The sequence below is a fragment of the Balearica regulorum genome, chromosome 2 (genome assembly GCF_011004875.1).
Source record: "Balearica regulorum gibbericeps isolate bBalReg1 chromosome 2, bBalReg1.pri, whole genome shotgun sequence".
NCBI classification, from domain to species: Eukaryota; Metazoa; Chordata; class Aves; order Gruiformes; family Gruidae; genus Balearica; species Balearica regulorum.
Window position 1 is genome coordinate 157,366,352 of NC_046185.1, and position 22,739 is coordinate 157,389,090.

Consider the following 22,739-nt stretch of genomic DNA (forward strand, 5'->3'; position numbering starts at 1 on the left):
TTAGTTTTTCCCCTCTTCATGTGTTTAAGCATATAACTGAGTTTATTTCTAAGACTTGTGCATTCTGTTGCTGTTAGTCACTTCTGTCTGTTTTAAAGATTTTGATCCAAATGTAGGTAGTAGTATAGAAGCACTTCTTTCCAGTGATTTTGTAAATTCTAATGAAATCATGATGTCCATGAAAAAACTTTAAAAATAAAGAAGGAAAGAAATTGTGACCGTTTCTGGTGAGCTTTCAGCCTTTCCATAGCTGTTCTTCACAGAAAAATTAACCATAGGAGATAGTACCAAGTCTGGATATTACTACAGCTGAGATTTTATAGACATGCTGGAAAGTTTGCTTTTTTGTTTAGCCAAGTACACTCTGCTCCTTTTCCTCCCCCCCGCCATTTTTGACTAGCTTGGGACGATGAGTAGGTCCAGTGGCCTCCCCGTGCTTGCCTGTTTGTGGGGTTTTTTTCAGTGGCTACTGCTGCCACAAGCACCGAGCATCTGCTCAGACCTTTTTCTCGGCATGTTTCTGTCTTCCCTGCCCTCTCGTGGCCATGCCAGGACAGAGCAGTAGTTACAGCCACACTGCTTTCCCACTGGTAGCTCAAGTCAGGACTCTCTCACCTTCTAAATGCTTTATGCCTTTACCAAACTGCTTCTTTTAGTTTTATTTAACTTTTTTTTTTTGGTGGGCATGTCCTTTGGGCTTTTGATTTCTTTTTTATAGTGATTTTGAATGAACTTTGTGTTCTGCTGTGGACTCTTATTTAGGGTGATACTGTCCAGCCTTAGGCATTATAGCATCTTTGAGCTCTTTCTCCACTCTCTGCTGTTGATTGTTTTCTAATTTTAATTTTACATTTTATCTTAATCATGGTTTTGTCTCTTGCTAAGCATAATTATTAGGACATGCTTATCTTGTGTTAGGCACGTACGCTATATGAAGTCAGAGGTATGTATCTCTGTTGTTCAGGAGAGAATTAAATTAATGCTTGGTTTGTCAGATTTTTAAGGCTTCAGTGCTCAAGGAACACATCTGTCCTTAACATGAGAATTACCTGTTTGCCAAATGTGTGTATTCCAGCTTGGATGACAGGACCTCAAAGACGTTATATTGAGATTAGACCGCCTTAGTACCTTCCAAATTCCCCAAAATATGCTCAGAAGAGAAGATAAATGTGAGGCAGTTTTGGAACTGAGGGCTTTCAGCTTCTTGCATACAGGTTCAGGATAAGGTCTACAGTAATACAACAGCAAGTTTGGTGCTTCCATAATACATACCTCAATACACTGATTAGGCAAGTCCATAGACAATGCGAAATGGAGACAAACACTGCAAGTACAAGGTATTTTCATTCAGACTGTCAGCACAAAAAGTTTCCAGTAGGGTCCTAGTAGTGTTTGCAGATCTCCTGAGATTAATGATGCATAGCTGTACCTTTACTTAGATAGTTAGTTCTGGTTGTTAAGATTATTGGAGATAACTGGAGGAGACAATTCAGAGTTATAAATAAGTGGTAGTATTCTAAAGGATAGCCTTTTTCCTGACATTTCTGCTTCAGCAGATTCTAAAGCCAGGCTTTACCAGGTAAATCTGAGAGAGACTGGCAGAAGTATCACTGTTACACTGGACCTCACACTGATGGTGCCTCTGTGTTAGGAGATGTATCACTTGGTTCACAGAATCGGCAGAAACAAATCACAAAACTGTTGTTCTGAAAGTGTTGGACTCTGAAATCTTAATCATAATTTCTATCATATTCTTGTGTTATTATTTTAAAAATATTCAGCAAGCATATTCCCCATATAATCTGATTATGTGTCATTTTTATAATCATCTTATGTATTTTTTTAATATTCATTTCTACATTAACCTCACGGGCACTCAGCACTTCTTGTGCTGAGTTTTAACTCTTCATAAGATGCGATATACAAGTATGGTTAAAGGACTGGCATCTACTGTCATGAATTGATTCATTAATATCTGTTATCTGTATAGTAAAATACAAACAAGCTTTTTTTAACTTGTATTCAACATCAACAATGCTTTAAATTGATTTTTTAATGTTGTTGCTTTGTGCACAGTCTTTTAAAAACAAAGTATTCATGCTGCTGTTAAATGTATAAAAAATTCTTGTTTGAAGTTTTTTGTCATTCAGTATGAAAGTTCAAGCAAACAATCTTTTTGGCTTTCCTGAATTATTCTGAATTTGCTGCCATTAAAGACAGAGGAAGAAAATAATTCTCAACTTCAGGGATTTTTGGGGTGGTATTAGTTCAATCTTTAGGCATAATGGATATCTTTCATCGACTGTGCTTTATTTTTATAAGATTAAAAGATTCAAATCTTCTAAAGGAAGGATCAGGTTTACATAAAAGAAAAAAAATCCTAGTAAGTGTTAGATGTTTTGTCAGTAACTTCCTATTTATTTAAAAACTGTAATATACATCTCTGGTAAGTCCAGGGATTACTTTAATGCTTACTCCAAGGACCTTATTTTTATGATAATTCTAGTAAGGGTGCCCATAGTTTGAGATCACAGGGGAGTTAGCTGCTGCAAATAGTTCTACTCAAGAATAAAATAATATTTTTCAATGCCAAGAAAACCTATTTTTGACATTGATTTTTTTTTTTTTGTTAAATCTGAAAGTGCACAACATAATTAATTCAAGATCTTCTCACAAAAATTACAAATGTGAGTAGTATTGCTGCTGGCATAACAAGCTGTTTATTCTTTCTGAATGTCATAGCCTTTGATTACTGTGTTACTAATAAGCTAGAGCTCCGCTGATGATGGGATGCACTTATGGTTTGGGATAGTTTTGGAAAGGGTCTTGTTCTGTACAGGTTTTTAGGATGTGTGCCATACTCGTAGGTAGTTTGGTCCTACTTTGTCCTATGATGAGAATATGGCATATAAAGACAAATAATTATATTCTGCGATGATATCCTTGCAGGGTAAATATTTCTTCCTTATACCTATGGAATTGCATTAGCATTGCAGGTATATTGAGCTGGAATTGCTTTAACTAGAATTTTACCGATCTATCAGAGGTACTGGGAGATTTAGAGGTGCATCAGAACAGTAAAGTAACGTTGTTGCATCAATATGTGACCTCAAGTAAATGCTGGTATTTTGGTAAACATTAAAAATGCTTATGCTTTTCTGGTAAATGCTGTTTATATTTGTTGAGTCTTTTTGTGTGTAAACAACGCTTCATACAACACTTAATAATGTGATTGGGTTTTCCTCTTTATTTTTTAACTCCTTTAATATCTTTTTCTCTTTTTAAAAAGTTCTGGCAAATCTGTCCCATGGAGCATCTTCTGACTCGTCTTGAAGTTGATTCGCGGCCTGTGTCACGACGCATAGTGAATCTCTTATTCAACTCTTTCTTTCCCATTAACCAACCTGAGGATGTGTGGTGTGAGCGCTGTGTTACTCTAATCCAGATGAATTCAGCAGCAGCTAGAAAGTTCTATCAATATGCTTATGAATATACTGCCCCCACCAATATAGGTAAAGTGCAAAACCTTATGAGTCTGTGGAAATACTAATATCAAGCCATGTAATTGCTCTTTAAATTTTTTCTCTAACAGTGGTACATTGTTGCTAGATCTTTTGTTTTTACTATAATATTAGTTTGTACTTTTTGAAATTCTTGACGTTAGCAATGAGCTCTGGTGACAACAGTCATAAGCTTTTCAACAACGAAGAGACCAAAGCTTTTTGTTTCTGCTCTTAGGTGCTATGCTGTCCTCTCTAGCCGGTGCCGTTTTCTGTTTTCTCTTTTCCACTTTCTCCTCACACGTACCTTAAAACTATCTAAGAGAAATAAAAAACTCAAATCACTTGAGACACCAGGGTATTTTATGTGGAAGATTGTATAGAAGGTGAAAAATATTTATGTCTGATAATCTGATTATCTGACATTTGTGGATCAGTACTATTTTCAAGTTGCTCAGACAAAATGAAAAAGTCTTCCTTCCTATTAAAAACTTCAGACACTTTCAGTGAAAAGGATATGTACTGCACAGAGTACAGCTATTGAACCAAGTAAAATTGGGAAAATTTTGTTTCAGAGGAGTTCTGATACTATAACCACAAAGTAGTCAGCATGGAGTGACTTGGGTAAAATGCCCAAGCCATCGCCCCTTGACTGATCATATTACCTTGGTAAGGTAGTTTTGAAATAACATGTGCTAGTGTATTTCAGCTAGTCATGCTTCCACTAGAGTGGACATGACCCTTTCACTTTTATCTAGAGCTAAGCTTCTCATTAAGGAGTGCAATGGTCAGGCTACCGCATCTTTTATAAATAATTGTAATTGACTTTGGAGGGAATGTGTTATTGAACATAGGGCATTAAATTAATAGCTATGCCAGATGAATGTAGGAGTTGTGGGAGCTTCCTCTGATCCTGATCTGATAAGGTGATGGTTGGTTTTATTTTTGAGTAGACATTCTAACAATAAAATTATAGAACCTGGTGATAATATTGCCATTTCTTCATACTTGAGGATATAAAACATTTTCACATTTTTCCGTTTCCTTTTAGCAGGAAATTAGGTATCTTTTTTCATAGTTATTTCTGGTTCTGTTGCCTACTTTTCATACTGGCTTTCCAGCATTACACTTAGAAACATTTACTAGCAACATTCTTAACAAATAGTAAATGTCTAATTTATTCTTCTATATTTAAATGTAGCTAAATTGATGCTTACTATTCGGCGCTGCTTGAATGCCTGCATCCAGAAAGCAATGAAAGAGAGTCTTCATGATAGTGACGATGATGATGAAGAAAATGAAAAGGAGAATACAAGTGTAAGAAAGTCCACTTTATGATAAGTTCTGGTAACTTTTTTTCTGTGGTGCTTAATTTGAGACATAGGCAATTAATGATACAACAGGAATCTGAAGGAAAGCACTTGGGCATCTGTGAAATTAGAAGGGGAGAAATGTCATTATGGTGTTTTCATGCCATGCAATAGCAGAAATTTGGTGAAGTAGCTAGAATAAGATAGAAGGAATATGAATAGTACTCATATTTTAAATGAGGGCTTCCTTAATTCCAGTACTAATTATAATTTTGTTTGATTCTGCAGTTAAATTATTAAAAAAATTAACACTGCAGGATGACTCAAGTTACATATATAAAGAATGATTTGTGGAGTTCATGTTCTACAACAAACATAATACCTTTGTGAAATGAATAGAAGGATTTTCATTTTTTTGAAACCTTATTTTAACGTAAATTTATATTTGAGAATATAAAAGGTGATATCACTAAGTGCTTGTATTTCAGGTGTTGGATAATGTATTGTCAATAAATGATGTGGCCAGCATGGCAAGTTTGTTGGAGATCACTGTCATTCTCTGGAGAAGCATTCACAAAGCACTAGATCACAATGAAGATGCCAAAGATTATGCTGTCAGAAAATTTGCTTCTGTACTTCCTGAATATTTTAAAGTATTTAAGGTAAAGAAAGCCTAGATTTTTCTGTAAGTGCTTAGCATTTTCTTCAGATGCGTTCATGTGTTATGTCTTTTATCTGTTTTCATGGCATTCAGTATTCTTCTTCATTGTTGCTATAAACCATAAACAATACCAAGTTTCTTGAAATTCCACAAATGGGTAGAAGCTACTCTACAATTGCAATGTCTGACTGATGAACCATTATCTAAATAGTCAACACATAAATACTTATGCAATAAATTGCTCTCCCTGTAATATTTTTATAGGATTCCATTCTTTTGAATGTTTTTGAACTTTTGGAAATCAACTGAAAATGTGTCATTGCAGAATAAATAGTGTTGATGAGAGTCCACATGTTTTTCTACCCGTTCTCTCTCAAACCCTTCCACCATCGCCATTTATTATGATCCAACTGCTGAAACAGACAGCTGAAGCAGCTGAGGCTCCTTTTTTGCTTTCTTGTGTTTAGTTTCTCTGATTTGATTCTACTCTCTCTTTTGATGCACTTATTTATTATTTGGGTTTGATATAAGCAATTCATTAAAATAGTAATATTCAGTCTCCTTGATCTGTTTAATTGTTCTAGTGTTGTTCTTCAGGATGCTATCTTTTTTTGATAGTGGCTAATAGTATCTGCTGCAGCCTGCAGTGCATTTGGAAGGATTATCTACTGGACATCTTTTGTTTATGGCTTTTATGCTAAACTATAGTGAGTTAGGCTGGCTGTTATCCTTAACAACATTCAAGTTTGCTTTAGATAATCAGGGAGTAGAAATCAATTCATTGCTACATAATATTCTCTCTCTACCCTGAAACAATTTGGAAGCTGTCAAAAACATTGCAAATCATTTTGGGTAGAGGATGTAACATCCTTCCCAAAAGGTTCAGACAAGATATCCAGCTTTAGCAAGCACCCTCTTTGACTTTGATATTCTTACAGTGAGTAAGCAGCTTGGATCTAAAAAGACCTGTCATCAGAGGCTTAGTTTCTGTAAGACTGCAGATTGAAACAGCATGTCTTTTTCCTCGAAAGCTACAAATATATTTTTAAATGTACTTTTAAAAATCATCTTTAAAAGGTTTTAGTTCTTCAAATGTCTAAGTAGATAATAATTTCATTTGATTGTATTAATGAAGCTTGGACATACAGTTATACTATTTTTGAGGTCTTAAAACGTAGATTGGTTTCTATATAATCCGAGTGAGACTGTGTCGTGGTCTAAACCTTGTATCATGATGAGTTGTAACAACTTCTAGTGCATTTTGTGTTACCATTGTTATATAAGCACCCTTTTCTTTAAAGTCTTTTTTATAAATTTCTGATGTGAATGAATATTCAAGGCACTAGTTACTTGAGAGGAGTTAGGTGGTGTCATAATTGTGCAATTAAATATTAGCCACTGTTGGAAAAAAGCTAAGTTATAGCTGTTATTTCTTTTGCAATGGTTATTAAGCTAATGGAGCCATAATTATTCATGGTAATTGTACTGACAGCTTGTCAGAAAGCTGAGTGATAAGATAATTGATAATTGACCTCTGAGAATAGCATTCAGAAGTTTCAGATTGCAAGCCAAATGTTGTTACGAGCTTCTTTCAGTTCCATGTCTGGTGAAAAAAAGGGAAATCCTTAATTTGAGATAATTTAATCATACTTTTTTGCTACTCTCTTTAGTTTTGTGTGCATGTGTATATCGGTACATGTACATCATATAGTGTACTTTTTTTATCCTAGGATGAGCGTTGCATGACACCGTTGGTTATTCTGGCATCCTTTATGCCCCCTGCTGCTATTCCTACATTCAGGTACTATTTTAAAATCCAAAATATGAATGACAAGAAATCTCTTGTTGACTGTATTTCTTAATTTTTCACAATTTGATGTATTAAATGCCCATTTGAATCAATTAATCCACTAAATGAATTCAGTAAGTTAGTAAAAGTTGTGAGGTGCAAATATGCCTTTGAGCCATTGGTGAATCTTTTTTGGTAATACGCTGGTTGATTTTCTTTGACTTATTTCTTCACTAATGGATGCAAAGCTAATGCATCTCTCTCTGGTTTTTTTGTTTTCTTTTAAGCTGTGGTGTGATCTCCAGACTCAGAAATGTCGACAATGGAGCTGACCAAAGCAAATATTCTACCCTGATAGACTGCTTGTGTCGCTGGGGTCAAGTGGGACATATTATGGAATTAGCCTGTGATTGGTTGTCTGACACACTCACCCCAAGAAAGGTGTGCATATGCATACTGCAAAGAATTAAGGAATTGCTAGATTACGTAAAGGCATCATGCTTTTTTTTAATAGAAGAAGCCTCTTTAATGCCATATTATTCTGCTTTGGAATTAGTTGTAAAGTAAGATACTAACAGTATTGTACTGGTTTTGTGCTTTTTTCTCATTTAGAGTATTAAAACATCTGAACGACGAGTACGTATCCATGTAACAGATGAATCGAAGCCAGAATTAGCAATTGATTACATTGAATATTTATTGACTCATCCTGTTAATCGTGGTTGCCTACTCTCTGTTCCTAAAAAGAAATTGAAGAAGCTTTTGAAAATTCTCAGTGCTGCAAAGGTAGTATTTTCCTTACCATAAACAATGCTTATAAAAGACTGCTTAACATCATATATTGCCTGAGTCAAATTAAAGGCAAGAATAAATAAATAAATAAGATTCATGGTCCCTTCTTCCTCTCTATAAAAAAGTTTTTCTTTTGATTTGTACTTCAAACAAATATTTTAAACTAGCAGTATATTAGTTCAGAATTGTTTATAGATGACATATTTTAACCAGCTTGTCATTTTTAGATGTGTCTCAAAATTTTTGTGATGTGGTGTTGAGCATTTTTAAGGGACCTAACTTTCGGAATGTAGATGAAGGAATAGTCTGAGAATCAGTTATGGCATTGCAAAATGAAAGTAATTGAAAGTATGCATTTTGGGGGTGTTTTAGGTTTTGTGGTGGTTTTTTTGTTTGTTTTTTGGGTTTTTTTAAAATCTTTTGTTTAAAGTTGTTGAGAAAAGAAACATTTGAAGGGATTTTCTGGAAAATATGAATGTAAACCTTGATATTTCAGGAGGTTCTTGGCTCAATTCTGAAAGCAACTGATGCAGGTTCTGATAGATGCAATCAAGCAACTGGCCTAAGAGCCTTCAGCCTCTTTTGCAGGTTGAGTATTCATCTTCAGAACAAGGTATGGTTATACCTTTTCAGTATAAGCTGGAATTACAGCTGATATCATAAGGAAATTCCAAAAGAATTGGAAAGACAATTGGTAAACAACTTCTATTTTTTTTTCCAGTTTTCTGAAGAAGGAAGAGACTACCTTTCGCTTCTGAAGGAGACAGGTGCTTGGATAGAAAGTCAAGTTGTACCTTTTATACTAGCAAGCGATCAAGAGGATGGCATTTCAAAACACAGTAATGTTTCTGAATTAATTATCCAGGTTAGAGGTCTCTTACAATGTCAATCAAACTGCTGCCAATCTGAAAAGCCGTATATGTAGCAGTTGTATACTAACAAACATAGTGCACTGGAGTTTCTAGAGCCCAGCAAGTGAATGAGCTAATGAAATAGTCCTGATTGTTCTGAGGTTATAGTTTTGTGTTTTTGCTAGTCCTTTGGTTGTGTAAAATCACACATATTTTTTTTAAAGTGCTTTGAGTTTAATTATAACCTTTCTATTTTATAAATATAAAATATATAAATATAATTGCGCATACCTTAGCAATTAAATGAAATAGTTGGAGTCAACAATGCCTTGTTCTTCTCTAAACTTTTTTCACCAGTACATAGTATATATTCTGATCATATCTGTTGAAGTGAGTATGGAACATGTTTTATGTTTCACTCTTGTGAAAAAACCCATTCAAGAAATTTCTAGTACAGCAGGCGATGTAACCTGGGTCTCCCAAATTTTAGGTTTCTAACAAGTAATTCTTGTCCCCAGTCTCTCATCCCACATGTTAAATAAAGGTAATTTTATGCTGTGAAATGGGCATGAAATGCTATGAAAAGAACATTAACATAAGGTTAAGATTGTCACTGAGTCTCAGTTTTGAAAAGGCACTTAATAGCCTGTTCTTCTGTAGTGTAGAAGGTCCTGGAAACGACGTAGAATCACTGCAGCTGCATACATTGTGTTGAATAGCACAATAGATGACTTAGAGGACCATGAAGGGAGTGTGATTATGAGAGAGGATTTAGATCTAATCATGTTTGCTTGCTTGCTTTCCTCCTTCCTTTACGCCAAAGTGGATTTTAGCATTGAGCTACAGGTCCTCTCGTATTTTGGTCAAGGGAAAGATTTGGACTAGGCACAGTGTCCTTGAACAGCCAAGCTCACGTATACATAGACTGGTTAAAAATTCTCTACTCTACTCTGTGTATACATTAGTATTATAATATGTTCAGTATTTGTCTCTGTAGGGAAAAGTTCTTTTTGTATGCTGTTTTTAATTTTGTTATTCAAGATAGGTAGAGATGTCATATTCTGCCTTAGTAAGTGTTACGTATCAGTGCCTCTGATCTGAGCCTGAGTAAAAAAGATAAAGGATTTACTGCTTTTGAGTAACTCTGTTTACTGGAGAAAAGGGCAATGGAAGCATTTGGAGAAAGGCAACTCGGCTAAGATTACATGTTTTTATTATTTTTAGGGTTTACTGAATGGTTACTTTATATAAATTTGTTTCTTATATATTTTTTGCATCTCTTTTCTAGGCCTACCTGACAGTATGTAAAGATGTCATAATGGTTGGCCTTGGCAATCTCACCTTTCAAGCACAGCTTTTAGATATGGCTCTTTCAGTTATACAAACAGGTAAAATGTTTTGTACTAACCTCAACATCTTCATATATACTTAGCTGACTTTTCTTATATTGACAGAACTCTTGCTTTTAGCATTTTGGAATGTGTTTCTCAGAAAATGGTGTTTACAGCCTATGCTAGCTAGTGCCAATAATGTGGTCAAAAGTCACAGCAGTTTTCAGAAAACTGAAAACAAGCAGAGAACCAACCCAGAACCATGACGCTGCTGCTAACTAAGGTTTCTTCCTTGCTCTTAGATTCCAGTTATTACTATATAATTCAGGGGGGTTTATATATATATATATGCAAAGTGTGTTTTAACATATATATTAAAAAAGTGATATAGGTACATTTTTTTATATATATCTCTCTATATATATCAGTATGCCTTAGGAGACAACATTGTAGCACTATTTAAATTTGGTTCACATTTGGAAGTTATGTCTACAGTATAGACAGAATTAGAGCTCAGTTCCTGAAGAAATCTACAGTTTTAATCCCTATACTTCAAGAATTGGAAGGAACACTGGATTTCTACTTAAATTTTTGAACTGTATGAAAATTTCAGCAAAGGATGCTCAGAAACTAAATATATCATCTGTACTTGTGAATTATAGCTACTTATGGTATATAACTAAGTTTCATTCTAAGGTTGTATCTGAAGAATATTTCATTATAATTTTTATATCGTGGTATTTATCTCTTTCTCTAGAGAGAGGTGGCTTTTGTGCTCCAGTGTTACTGTATGCTCTAAAAGAAATTATTGAAGCTTCTTTAGCTCAGAATACTGGGACAGATGAAGTGGCAAATCTTTTCCATGCTGTACAGACCGTCTTCCAGAAAGCTTTAGAATGCGTGGCTCGTAGACTCAAGAAACAGCGGGAAGAAGGGATTCAGGTATCATATTACACTTGAAATTGCTACCTAATGTGTAGATGAATCCCTATTTTTTACACAAATGTGTATAGACACTTTGTGGGTTTATTCAAATTAACATCTGATTAAATTTTCAGTTAAATTTTCTAAATTTCCTCATTACCAATGCGGGGGTTTTTTTATCCATTGTTGGTCTCATCATGACAGAGGAGCTAGTAAATTGGAGAACAATGGATTCTGTTACTGATGATCCTGAACTACCCTAGTACTCACCGGTTATTAATCTTATCTGCAATTACATGAACTTTCTCAATCCAGAGCAAAGAATTTGGTTGTACATATGATGATCTTGGGAGGGAGAAAAATTTGTTGTTATTTTATTTATTTCTTTCAGCCTGAATTATATCAGCTTCAAAATATATCTGATGTCCTAAAGTTCTTCAAAACCTCCTATCTTCACAGAAAAGTTAGCTTCTTGTATTTTATAGCTGAGACTAGATAGTAGTGAGATGGGTGGATCAATTCTGCTCAAGTCATCTAAAACTCTGATCTATTTTTCTTTGGTTTTAGTTGATTCACTCTATTCAAATGCCTCTTGGAGAATTCGTACATGCAGTCCAGTACTGGCATTCATCTTGCCCAGCAGTTCACCAAGGTGTACTCTCTACTCTCCTGGCTGCAATAGTAGCAGAGATAAATTATGTGCTACAGAAGGTAAAGTTAATGTTGACTTTTTTCTTCTTTTTTTTTTTTTTTAAACACCTACTGCCTTTTAAATATTATGTTGGAACAATAGAGCTATGTTCAGAAAGTGTGATCTTTGGTACTGCTGAGCAAGATTTTGTGTGTGTTGGCATGGAACAAACAGGAAATTTTATTTGCAATAATTTCATATTACAGTGCATCTCTCAGATTTATGAACACAGCTGTGTAAGAACAGAGTTGTCCTGATACCAAGTTCACTATCTGCCTCTGACAGAAGAGTTTAGAAATTAGGCAGTGTTGGAGATTAATGACATGTTTTTTGAGATGTTCTCTCTATGTGTATTTGTGCTGCGTCTGGCTGGGAAGGAGTTAACTTTCTTCACAGTGGTCCCACGGTGCTATGGTTTAAATTTGTGGCTAAAACACAGCTGAGGGCACACCAGTTAGTTTTGGCTGTTGCTGAACACAGCCAAGGCTGTTGACCCAAACTGACCAAAGACAGATTCCATACCATATAATGTTGTCCTCGGCAATAAAACCCAGGAAAAGGAGGAGAAAGGAAGATCGTTCTAACTCACCTTACTTCGTCTCTCCCAGCAATAGAGAACCTGAGAAGTGAACCACTGATCTCTGAGAGATTCCAGTTCCTTATTCTTGGAACCATCTCAGAAGGTTCTGTAATCCTGTTCCAAAGCAGGCTGATGTCTTGCTTGGCACTGATCACTTGCACATTCTCTGCTTCAATACAGATCCATTTCTCATACCACATCTTTTTTCTTTTTTGGTTCCTCTGGTTTTTGTCTAGAGGATTTCCAAATATCTGATCTGAGTTTCTTTGGAAAGTGGAGAAGGAAGCTCTAAAACTGAAAAGAACTTATAGACAGAGGTTATTGTATGGGCTAAAAGTCCAAGGAACTATTACTGTCCTTGAAGGAGAAGGGTAACATTCTCAATGCGTGTTCATAATGCGTGTAGTATTAGGAGCAAATACGACTAGTCAAGACTGGAAGCTTTCAGAACTAACAAGGAAGAGCAGAGGTTCTTGAGCAGTGGCTGTATTCTTACTGTGGTTGCTGGATATGTCAGAAATAGAGCACTAAACGGTTGCCAGAAGGTACCAAGTACAACAGAGCAGCTCCCAAGATTCTGTGTTACAGAAGGAACTGAAACAATACAATCTCTGCAAATATTAATGTATCTGCTGAGGGGCTGTGGGATGAGACCATGCTCTTTACAGATGCTGCAGAATAGAAGTTTGTGGTCTTGAATGCTACTGCGGATTCACAGTCATAGATTATGAATGTTCATTGCAGTAAGTCACCTCAGCTGGGGTTTTCGCTGTCCCCATGTTATTGTACTATAAATCAAATTTCAGTTCTAACTACATACTTGCCATGCTATTCACAACTTGATACCAAAAAGAGCTGACACAGGGAATCAGGAAATCACTGTCACCTAAGTTATTTTTAGACATGATGTATGCACACTTAAACTTGGGACACAGAGGGTACTCATTTGTGTTTAGTAGGCTGTGCCTTTATAAATAGTGAGCAACAATGTAGTTCAATGAAACTTCTATTCAGAACATTTGGAGAATATTTGCCTTGATACAAATACTGTTTATTTGTTTTAGTTTTAGCCTAATTTAAATTTGTTTATTTGTACAAGACACAATTGGATTAAGGCTATTCAAAGAACACATGTGAATGTTTCTTCTAATTATTTTAGGATAGGTCTTGGTTAGTATAATTATGGAAATACAAATTTGCTTTGATATTTTCTGCATACTTGTGTTTCTTGATCTACAACAGTTGTTGACTTTTTTCTTTTTTAGGCTTCCAGTGAAAAAGACTTAACTATACCAAAGACTATTTCAGACCTTCCTCCTCTTTCAAGCAGTTTAATGGCCATAATTGTGAAGTCAGTTAATGTTGTCAGGTAAATGTTTCTATGTTAATTTGTCTAAGGTTGTTGCTAATGTAGAAGAGTTTATATGCTGTCAATGAAGTTTTCTAAATTCAAATAAATTTTGAGGAACTAGTTGCTTACTAAATTTACCTGCACTACTTCCTAATCCCTTTTGCTTGACATATTGCTTGTAGGTATTGATTGCGAGGCTTAGTTCCATTTTTTTACCTGCTTCTAAGAGTGCTTCTTATTTACTAGACTGTTCATCTAAATGAGTTCTTTAATCATATGTCTTGACTTGCTTCCTTCATAAGGTACTTATAAACGTTAGTCCCCTCAATATAGAGGAATTTATATGAGATAAAATATTTACCAGAAATAGCATCAATCATTTAATTGAACACCTGCAATCAGGGGACAAACGTACTATAGCTGTATTAAAATCACAAAATTCAAAATAGTTTTAAAGTATCTGAGCCCTAAAAGCCCCCAAAAGTAGGGTTACATCTTTTTTTTTTTTTTAAGACTTAAACTGTTGTGGGGTTTTTTTTAATTTGCTGTATTTAGTGGGTCCTCTGAATATCTTCTAAAATTGTCACAAGTGAATTTCATTTTGCTCAGTTTGTTCAGATTCAATTTTTATTTACATGACTACCCACACCAGATTTATGTTAAATGATCAAGGGGCTAATGTGTATTCCTTAGAAGTCCTATCATTCTCCATGACTTATCAGAAGTAACTCCTATTCTTTGTCATCTGACAGGCATTGAATATCCCTGTCTCTGCTGTCATGAGGTTTTTTTTTTTCTCAATCCTTCTCTAGTTCTAGTTGAACTTCTAAAAAATGGACTACTTTTAAGGCTGTTTTCTTTTAGTAATCTGTATTGATAGGCCATTATCATAGTCCAGTAGTAAATCATTCAGTATCTCAGAAATCCCATGTTTCCATGCCAATGCAAAAGCCTTTGACGTTACAGAATCTGATGCGAGCTTCTATTCTGTGAACACACAATCATCTTGCACCGGGTTCTGCAGTATTGATTATGTTTTCAGTTACTAATTAGTCACTCTCCCCCACTGAATTTCAGTCCCCATATCAGTGATAATACTGAGTGACTTGGCAATATCTGACCAATTGTGTGAGTATCCTTTCCTTTAGTAAGGAACTATCTGTATAGGAACCAATTACTTATCTCTTACTACTTTTTTCAGAACCTGAAGAGGTTTCATCTGTCTCAGCTCTTTGAAGCAATATTTGAGCTTCTACAAAGCTTATTTACTGAATCACTAGTGGAAGTTGGTTCTTTTCTTAACTGCATATTTCATTTTGATATCTTAGCACAATAAAAGCCTGAAGAACAATTAAAGTTGGAACTGGGTATTTATGGTGTTCAATTTTGGTAACAGATAATAATATTACCTAAGGTATTTTGATATATTTTGGGGAAAGTTAATGTAACTTCTACTGCTCTCAGCTTCCCCTTTAATTCTTCAGAGAGCAGTTAGTTTTGTGCTCTGAGGAGTAGGAGGATTACAGATCCTGTCCATCTCCTGGTTTATCCCTCGTGTTCTTTTATTTTTCTCAGGTTTTGAGAATTGCTTCTGAATTAATTTTGTTATGTTTACCATAAACACTATAATGACCAATTAGTGGTTTCATTCTGTAGGATTGCCTTATTCCATGTTGCAGTTTAGATTGGTTTCTAGACCTCTTCCTTGACTCCCTTGTTTCATTTTTCTTGATATATGTCCCAAAGCACCTCTAAAGTTTGTTGGTAATACTATTATCTCTTGCTACAAGTGAGTCTCTTAAGATACATATAGAGTTAGTATTTATCTCAGACTTTACAACAAACAGTTGTTTTGGTTCTGTTAGTCCATCCATACTTTCAATATCTAAAATGTGTTTTGGAAGTGTTTTGGGGCTATATTTAGTTATAAACGTTCTCTGCTGTTTTGTGATTAGAAACCCATCTATTTTAACTTTTATGAGATACACATTTTAGACCAGAGTGTTAATTAAACTCCAGTTTGTAATCAGGCTACAAGTAGTAATAGTTTTAAGGGCATGAGTAGTTACTAACAATTCACTGTAGTCATATAATGTATTTTTTTTAAACTAGAAATTGAAATTAGGAATTTCAATACAAATTTTGTAAGTTAAATTCCAGTAGAACCAGTAGTTTTTTTCATGGAATGACTTTCCTAAAATAGTCCACGAGCTCTTAATTTCTCTTAACAGCTACTTATTCTGTGCACAAACTTTTTATTTTCTTCCCAAGCAATTTACCATTCTAACTCGGATATTCTCACTTCCAGAAGCAGCATGGAGTCTTCAGTTACCCAATAACCGCTGCTTTGTCCTGTGTGGTATCTTTGAAGCCGTGATGGCAGGGTAGCATAATCACAAACTTGCTCTGTTCAGTTCTGTCTTGAAACAAACATGATTTATAACATATTCTTGCTTTATTTTTTCCTTAGCTCATTTTTAAGTGAATTGATGGAAAGCATTCTCTCTGAAGAAATTAAAGGGATTTTTAGTCTAACAGCTACTGTCTGCATTGTGATTATAATTAAAGGTCAGTAAAACCATTTTTGTCCAATTTTTTTTCTTTCTTTTTTTTTATATGCTACATTTTGAAAGCTGAGTTCTTATACAATTCAACAGGGACTTTTTCTCACCCTGTTAGTTGTTATTTTTCTACAGGATTTAAGGTTATATCGCTTGTAAATGATGTTGTTAAGCTTTGGACTTTCAATCTTTGTGTAGTGAGTTTAAAAATACAACTGTCTGCTAACTCATAGGGTTCATCTCTATTCTGATTTGCTGAAATACATTAATTATTAATGTAATTAATAATTAAACAGTAATTAATCCAGGACAGTGAATATCTAATTTAATATCTAATGTTTCATTAAACAATCTTTTATGTTAAAAATATTCTACAAAAATATGCAAGTGGTGGTGATAAATCATTATTTTTGTCCAACTTTTCAACATAATCATATTTCAAATAGGAAAGCACAAAACTTCACTTCTAAAGGATATTGCTCCTGCCATTCAAAGGAAAGTGATAACATGCAGGGATGCTGCCACAGAAGAATCTAGCAGCACTGAAAGGTAAATGGGCTGTGGGAAATGAACACTAACCTCTCCTGTACCCTCTCTGCAATAATTGGCTGTGTTTCGTACTTACATAATACAGTTAGAGCATTTTGAATGATTGCAAGGTTTAAAATAGCGGGTAAAATATTGTGAGGTACTGAGCCCAGCACGGTATTAAATTTCATGCACGTACATTTGCTGTGATTGTAATCTTTACATATTTAGTTTGGTTTTCGCATTGAATTTGAATGTGTTATGACTCGATCCTGTGTATTGCAGGATTCAGTTCTGAAATTCAGTTCTGTTAGCAGAAGGTGTAGAAGAAAGCAAGTAGTCTGTTTGCTGTTTCTTACCACTAGAAGATTTTTCTCCCATGTTTTGGAATTAGGCATATGAATCCGTACCTATGCAGGTGGTAAAAATTTAACTGAATATAACAATGACTTTAAGACCTTTCCACAGGTTATTTTATTTTGCTCTTCAGTGTCATATCTGGTTGACTTTCAGATCTTTTGGGATAAGTTTCTAGAAAGAGATGGGCTACATTGTATTTGCAATCTTTAAGACAGACATAATGAATGCTTTAGCCTTAAGTGTTTCAAACTTGCTGAAGTCTAAAAATGTGTTAACATTTTATTTCTGCCTAGTTATTGAACTGCCCATGGAATTAGAAAACATGCAAAGTAGACATTAAAAAGCACAAACATAGAATATGAAGAAAACAGACTATAGTTATGGACATTCATCTAAAAATACTGAGAAAGTTAGTAATGCACCACAGTGCCCTGAACATGCAGACACCCTTGCAATCTTTAATTCTTCAAATTGATGATCCTTACTATTCAGTCAAACAATGGATGTAGAGCAGACAGAGTTTAAATTAAACACCAAACCAAGCTAAACACCACTTCATTTTACTCAACAGTTTCTTGCACAGCCCCTCAGACCTAAGCACATTTCCACAGCGTGTTCCTCTGGGGGATTGCTAGCCAGAGGCATGTTGTTCTCTGGCATTGTAATGACTAGACACAGACCTTTGTCGGCTGTGCAGTGAATGCCACTCATTTAAAGCCAATACTAAAGTTATGACATGCTACTGTATGAGAAATAAGTCAAGGAGGCCACATGGGCTGCATCCCTTTCCTGTTATCATACTTCACATCCTTAGAGTTTGCACTTGAGTTGGATCAAGAAGTTCAACAGCTAGACTAAGTGTTCTGGCAATAGTAGAACTTGGAGGGCTGTACAGTAAATATCCATTGGGAATTGGTTCAGAAGTGCAAAAGGTAAATTGGATTTTTCTAGGGAAAAAACCCAACACAAAACACCTGATATTCAGGATAATCGAGCAGCTGTGTTGTTGCTAACAAATATGCATTCGTTCATTTAAATCTGCTATTATACCAGAGCCAAAAAGGTATTATGTAACTCTCTTTAAAGGGATATATAATCTTAAGAACTAGACTAGAAAGTTTTATGATATATATAAGCCACTGCAATTACGTACCATCAACAATGAGATTTATTTAAAAAGAAAAAAAAAAAGGAAAAAAAAACAGTGCACCCTTCACTTCCATTTCTTGTCTGACATAAGTAAATAGAAACCAGAAATTTTGCTGTCAAGACTTTGAATAGTTTCCACAGAGGACATTGTGCTCATGTAACATAAAATTGATAAAGAACCAAGAAATATCTTATTAAAAAAAATAATAAATCACTACATCATTAGACTTCTAAAACTCAGAGTGACTCTGCTTCCTGGGTAGATTGTTTTAATTAGTTGCTTGGCCACAAACAAATTTCTTTTGGTTGGGACCTAACTGAGAAATTAAATCAAATAAAAATAAACAACAGACAATTTTTTTTTCCCCAGTGAAATCATTTAACATTGGGTTGCCAAGTGTCCTACTAGAATATTTTGTAAAATAATAATAATGATCTGGAAAAGGTGAGCAGCAGAGTATCATGATTCAGTTTGCACTTATTTTAATCAAGACAGTAGAAAAGGCTGAGAAATTAAAGCAAATCTTAATGTGATTAAATAAATAGGCACATTAAAATGAATAATTGCTGGCACTTGAGTGTACTACTGACTATAAATTTCAGTTAGAACACAGATAATTGCTTTATGAATCTATGTGATCATCTCTGCCCAGTGAACAGGGACAAATCAACCTAGAAGTTGGGGCAGATGAAGAGCATAAGATGCTGCACAGTGTTTTAATTTTGTGATATATGAATGGCTCCCTTTGTGTAATACAAAACCAAGAGATAGTTGCAGATAAAATTAAAAGATTAGGAATATGAACATGATGATGGGAAGTATTTTTAATGAGAATTAGAATCGCAATATGATAACAAAATTCAGAAGTTATCACATAGCTTTGCAGAATTTGGGAGAATTCTTATTTGTACAAAGATGTTGGGAATTTTTTGTCTCCAGAAGGGTAAAAGAATTTGTGCTGAAAAAAGGTTAGGAGGAACTTCTTCAATTATTAGGTTGTGCCTGACTAATTTAAAGTAGGTTTGCACTTTCTCAGACAAAATGTTGGACCAGGCTGGGCCTCCAAGTGTCTTCTGACATGCCATTTGTAGTGCTGTGGTACTAATGTAAAACTAAAAAGTGGTTATATACAGTCTGCAATGTGCCCTGTTGTTTGTAAACTATTTTATCATCTTACTCTACTTTCCAAACACCAAAATTTTAGTTACGGAATGCTGCAAGCTAGATCTCTGATCGTTATTTGAGCACAGTCTTATAACACACAGTGCTGCACTGATGCGTGCTAAAATATATTAGTGGGGTTTTTTAACTCATACTTAATAGTATTATTACTTTTTTGCTTCTGAATGCATTATCTTATAATAACTCCTTGAGGGATTATTTTATTTAATGCCCAGGTATACCAGGAAATAGTGACATTTTTTAATTTCCCAAGAGACTTGGCATTCTGTGCCAGCATCTTAAATTTAGACTTAGAAGTAATCTATTACATATTAGCAAAGAAAGAAAAAAGTAAAAATGCTGTCTGGTGTAGTAATTCAAGTGCTGCCCTTAAACAAGGAAATGTTGCACTAATTCAGAAGCAAAACTTTGTTGTAATTTAGTCTTCCCTCTTCAGCTGAGTTAGCAGTTTCAGATGTCCCTGTGGGTCCATTATTTTTAAAATGCTCTTCAGTGCACTTAAAAATTCTGGACAACATATTGTATATTGAGAGAATTTCCTCAAGAGTAATGGCACACACATTCGTTTAGTTTATAAAATGCAAATATTTATGCCTAGCAAAAAAAATGTGAATAAAGCTGTCAGTGCAGTGATTTGGAGGCTAGAGAAAAATGTTCCATGCTCTATAAAACCTAATGTGCTATAGAAGAATACCTTTTACTTAATATTTTGTATTTACTTTAATTAGCAGTTTGATATATGGGTATTAGAATTTAAATTTAGCTAATGGCTGTGCTGAAAGATATTTCTTTAGTATTACCATTTAGGTAGCTTCCCAAAGTCCTTATTGCACTCTCATTGCATCTGTAAATAATGAATCTTGAACTGTTTTGTAACATAACTTTGTGTATGATTTGTCTGCCACCGATCTAAAAGTTCACTACAATGGTACCTGGTAAAACTGACTGAAATTTGTCTGTCTGGAGACGTGTACAGTTATTCTGAATGATGGCTTGCTGTCCAATGTGCGGCAGGTACATGGTCCCATATTACAGATCTGTTGTTTTATTAGCATTTAATTGTAACAAAATACAATTTATACAAAGTAGCATTGTGTCTAAACCCATAGTGCTTTAATTATACTAATGTTATAATACATTATGTTATGAGCTTATTTTGACAGTTGAGTTCCATCATGGCTTGAAGGATATAGCATTATAAAGAGGAGCATGTGATGCACCCGTGGTGGTGTGAAGTCAGGGAGCCCTAACATCCGATATACTGCTATGGAAATGCAGAGTTGTCTCTTGTATTTCAGGTCATGGTGTCTTGTGATGATTGCCCTAACACATCATGATTAATGACTGACTATCCTTGCTTATTTTGGGCATCAGTCTAGGACTATAATAATGAAAATATGGAGGAAAAAATACTGGAGAAATACAAGTGACAGAATCTTTTACAGAAGTAGAATGAAGGATGAAGTTGGTAGTGGTTAACAGGGAAATAATGTTTTGACAGAAGACCAAAGTGCCCATTTTTGTCTTTTGAGGGTACTTTAGAGGAGTATTAGAAGTTGCGTGAGAATGCAACTACAAAGGCTAGGTGAGTGACTATGTCAGGGAATGCAAGAAAATAAAAAGGGCTTGCCAAATGGCAATTCCAGAGGTGGCCTTTGAGATTGCTTAGGGAGCAGTGTGAGACAAAAGAGAGTCAGAAAGGGACTAAGATGGGCATATATGTAGCTGAAGGAACCAGCTAGGATAAGATAGAAAGCTGAAGTTTGGAAAAAAATTACCAGAGGTGAGAAAAATTATGAAGACTGAAGAAGGAGGGGGAAAGGAAGAAATTAAAAGAATGAAAAATGGCCTTAGCATGAATTGGCGGTAAAAGATTTGACTATTTATTTTTGAAAAAAGAGTAAAAATGCAGTGAAGAAAACAAGTGGGTTCTTTAAATAGATGATGAAATATTAGAAAATAGGCTTGAATTGACATAGTAATTTAAACTGGCTTGCCGTAGATTACATTATAACTAGAGATGATCAGCAGAAAAATGGAAAAGTTGAAAGAAAAAACCCCACCTATTTCAAAAGTAATTTGTAAAGGCACATTTAATATTTGAACTAATATGGAATACTTGTCAAAGAAATCCTGTGGTAGCTATACCCTGAGAATCCAATAGTCGAGGATGGATTCAGCGTTTGGCATATCTAATCCTGTAATGCATTGTTTTCTGCCATTTCAGAATCCTGTATGAGTCATGTCTGAAAACTTTGGATGAATTTTTGAATCCTTGACCATGTGGAAGCTTTTGTCATAAAAATTGAAAGAAGGAAGATGTATTTTTTGTTAAAGATTATCTTGTAAGCTTATTAATAGTTAAAGTTTCTTTTCTGTTACTTTGTACATTTAAAGCAGGCAAAATGTATAAAAGTGTGTATAGAAATCATGTAATAGTAAAGATTATTCAAACAACTGTAAAGAGGTTATTCTGTATAAAAATGTCTTGGGGGGGAGGATATAAAATCAGTATCTTTGTCTCTATAAAAAAATTAATAATTGTATTTTGTATGCTTTGAGATTGAGGTACCACATAACCTCAGTCCCTGGGAAGACTGTAGAGCATATTCCTAGAGGTCATGGAAATGAATTTCATTTTGACACAGGTGAAGGACAAAATGGTGATTGAGAACAGCCATCATGAATTCACCAGGGGCAAACTCCGCCTAACCACCCTGATTTCCCTCCCTTTTGTGAAAGAAGAGAGGGCAGAGAATGTTGTATTTCCTGTCCTTAGCAAAGGTTTTTACACAAGCTTATATACTGTCCTTATAGCCAAACTGGAGAGAGGAGGACTTAGAAGGTGGGTGGGAAACTGGCTGGACTATCAGACTTGATGAATAATGATGCTACAAACTCAGATTGAAAGCTGGTTACTCATAGCATTCCTCAGGGCAGGTACTGTTGCCAGTACTATTTAACATTTTAATTGAACGCTTGGGCAATGGGATGAAATGCAACCTCAGTGCACTGGCAGATGACACGAACTTGGGAGCTATGGTTGATATGCTGAGGGGTAGGGTTGTCCCATTCAATGGGATCCTGACAAGCTGGACTTAAAGATCAACAGATCTCATGACGTTCAACAAAGACACTTGTTGTTCTACCTGCAATGGAGTAATCCTGCATACCGGCA

At 35.0% G+C, this 22,739-nt stretch overlaps 1 protein-coding gene across 2 annotated transcripts in view; it reads left to right on the forward strand.

Moving 5' to 3' along the window:
- The window catches only part of NCAPG2 (non-SMC condensin II complex subunit G2), a 50,777-nt gene extending 28,752 nt beyond the window's left edge, over nt 1-22,025 (forward strand). The window contains exons 14-28 of one of the 2 annotated variants that reach the window (XM_075746619.1): nt 3,290-3,512; nt 4,702-4,817; nt 5,299-5,472; nt 7,202-7,272; nt 7,548-7,701; nt 7,873-8,046; nt 8,549-8,665; nt 8,774-8,917; nt 10,192-10,291; nt 10,992-11,176; nt 11,726-11,869; nt 13,695-13,798; nt 16,251-16,348; nt 16,788-16,890; nt 21,789-22,025. In XM_075746619.1, coding sequence (XP_075602734.1) covers nt 3,290-3,512; nt 4,702-4,817; nt 5,299-5,472; nt 7,202-7,272; nt 7,548-7,701; nt 7,873-8,046; nt 8,549-8,665; nt 8,774-8,917; nt 10,192-10,291; nt 10,992-11,176; nt 11,726-11,869; nt 13,695-13,798; nt 16,251-16,348; nt 16,788-16,890; nt 21,789-21,840 — 1,959 coding nt within the window. In that variant the 3' untranslated portion in view covers nt 21,841-22,025. The remainder of the gene's footprint in view (nt 1-3,289; nt 3,513-4,701; nt 4,818-5,298; nt 5,473-7,201; nt 7,273-7,547; nt 7,702-7,872; nt 8,047-8,548; nt 8,666-8,773; nt 8,918-10,191; nt 10,292-10,991; nt 11,177-11,725; nt 11,870-13,694; nt 13,799-16,250; nt 16,349-16,787; nt 16,891-21,788) is intronic. The other variant, XM_075746620.1, reaches the window with a different exon arrangement.
- Nucleotides 22,026-22,739: the final 714 nt, after the last annotated feature.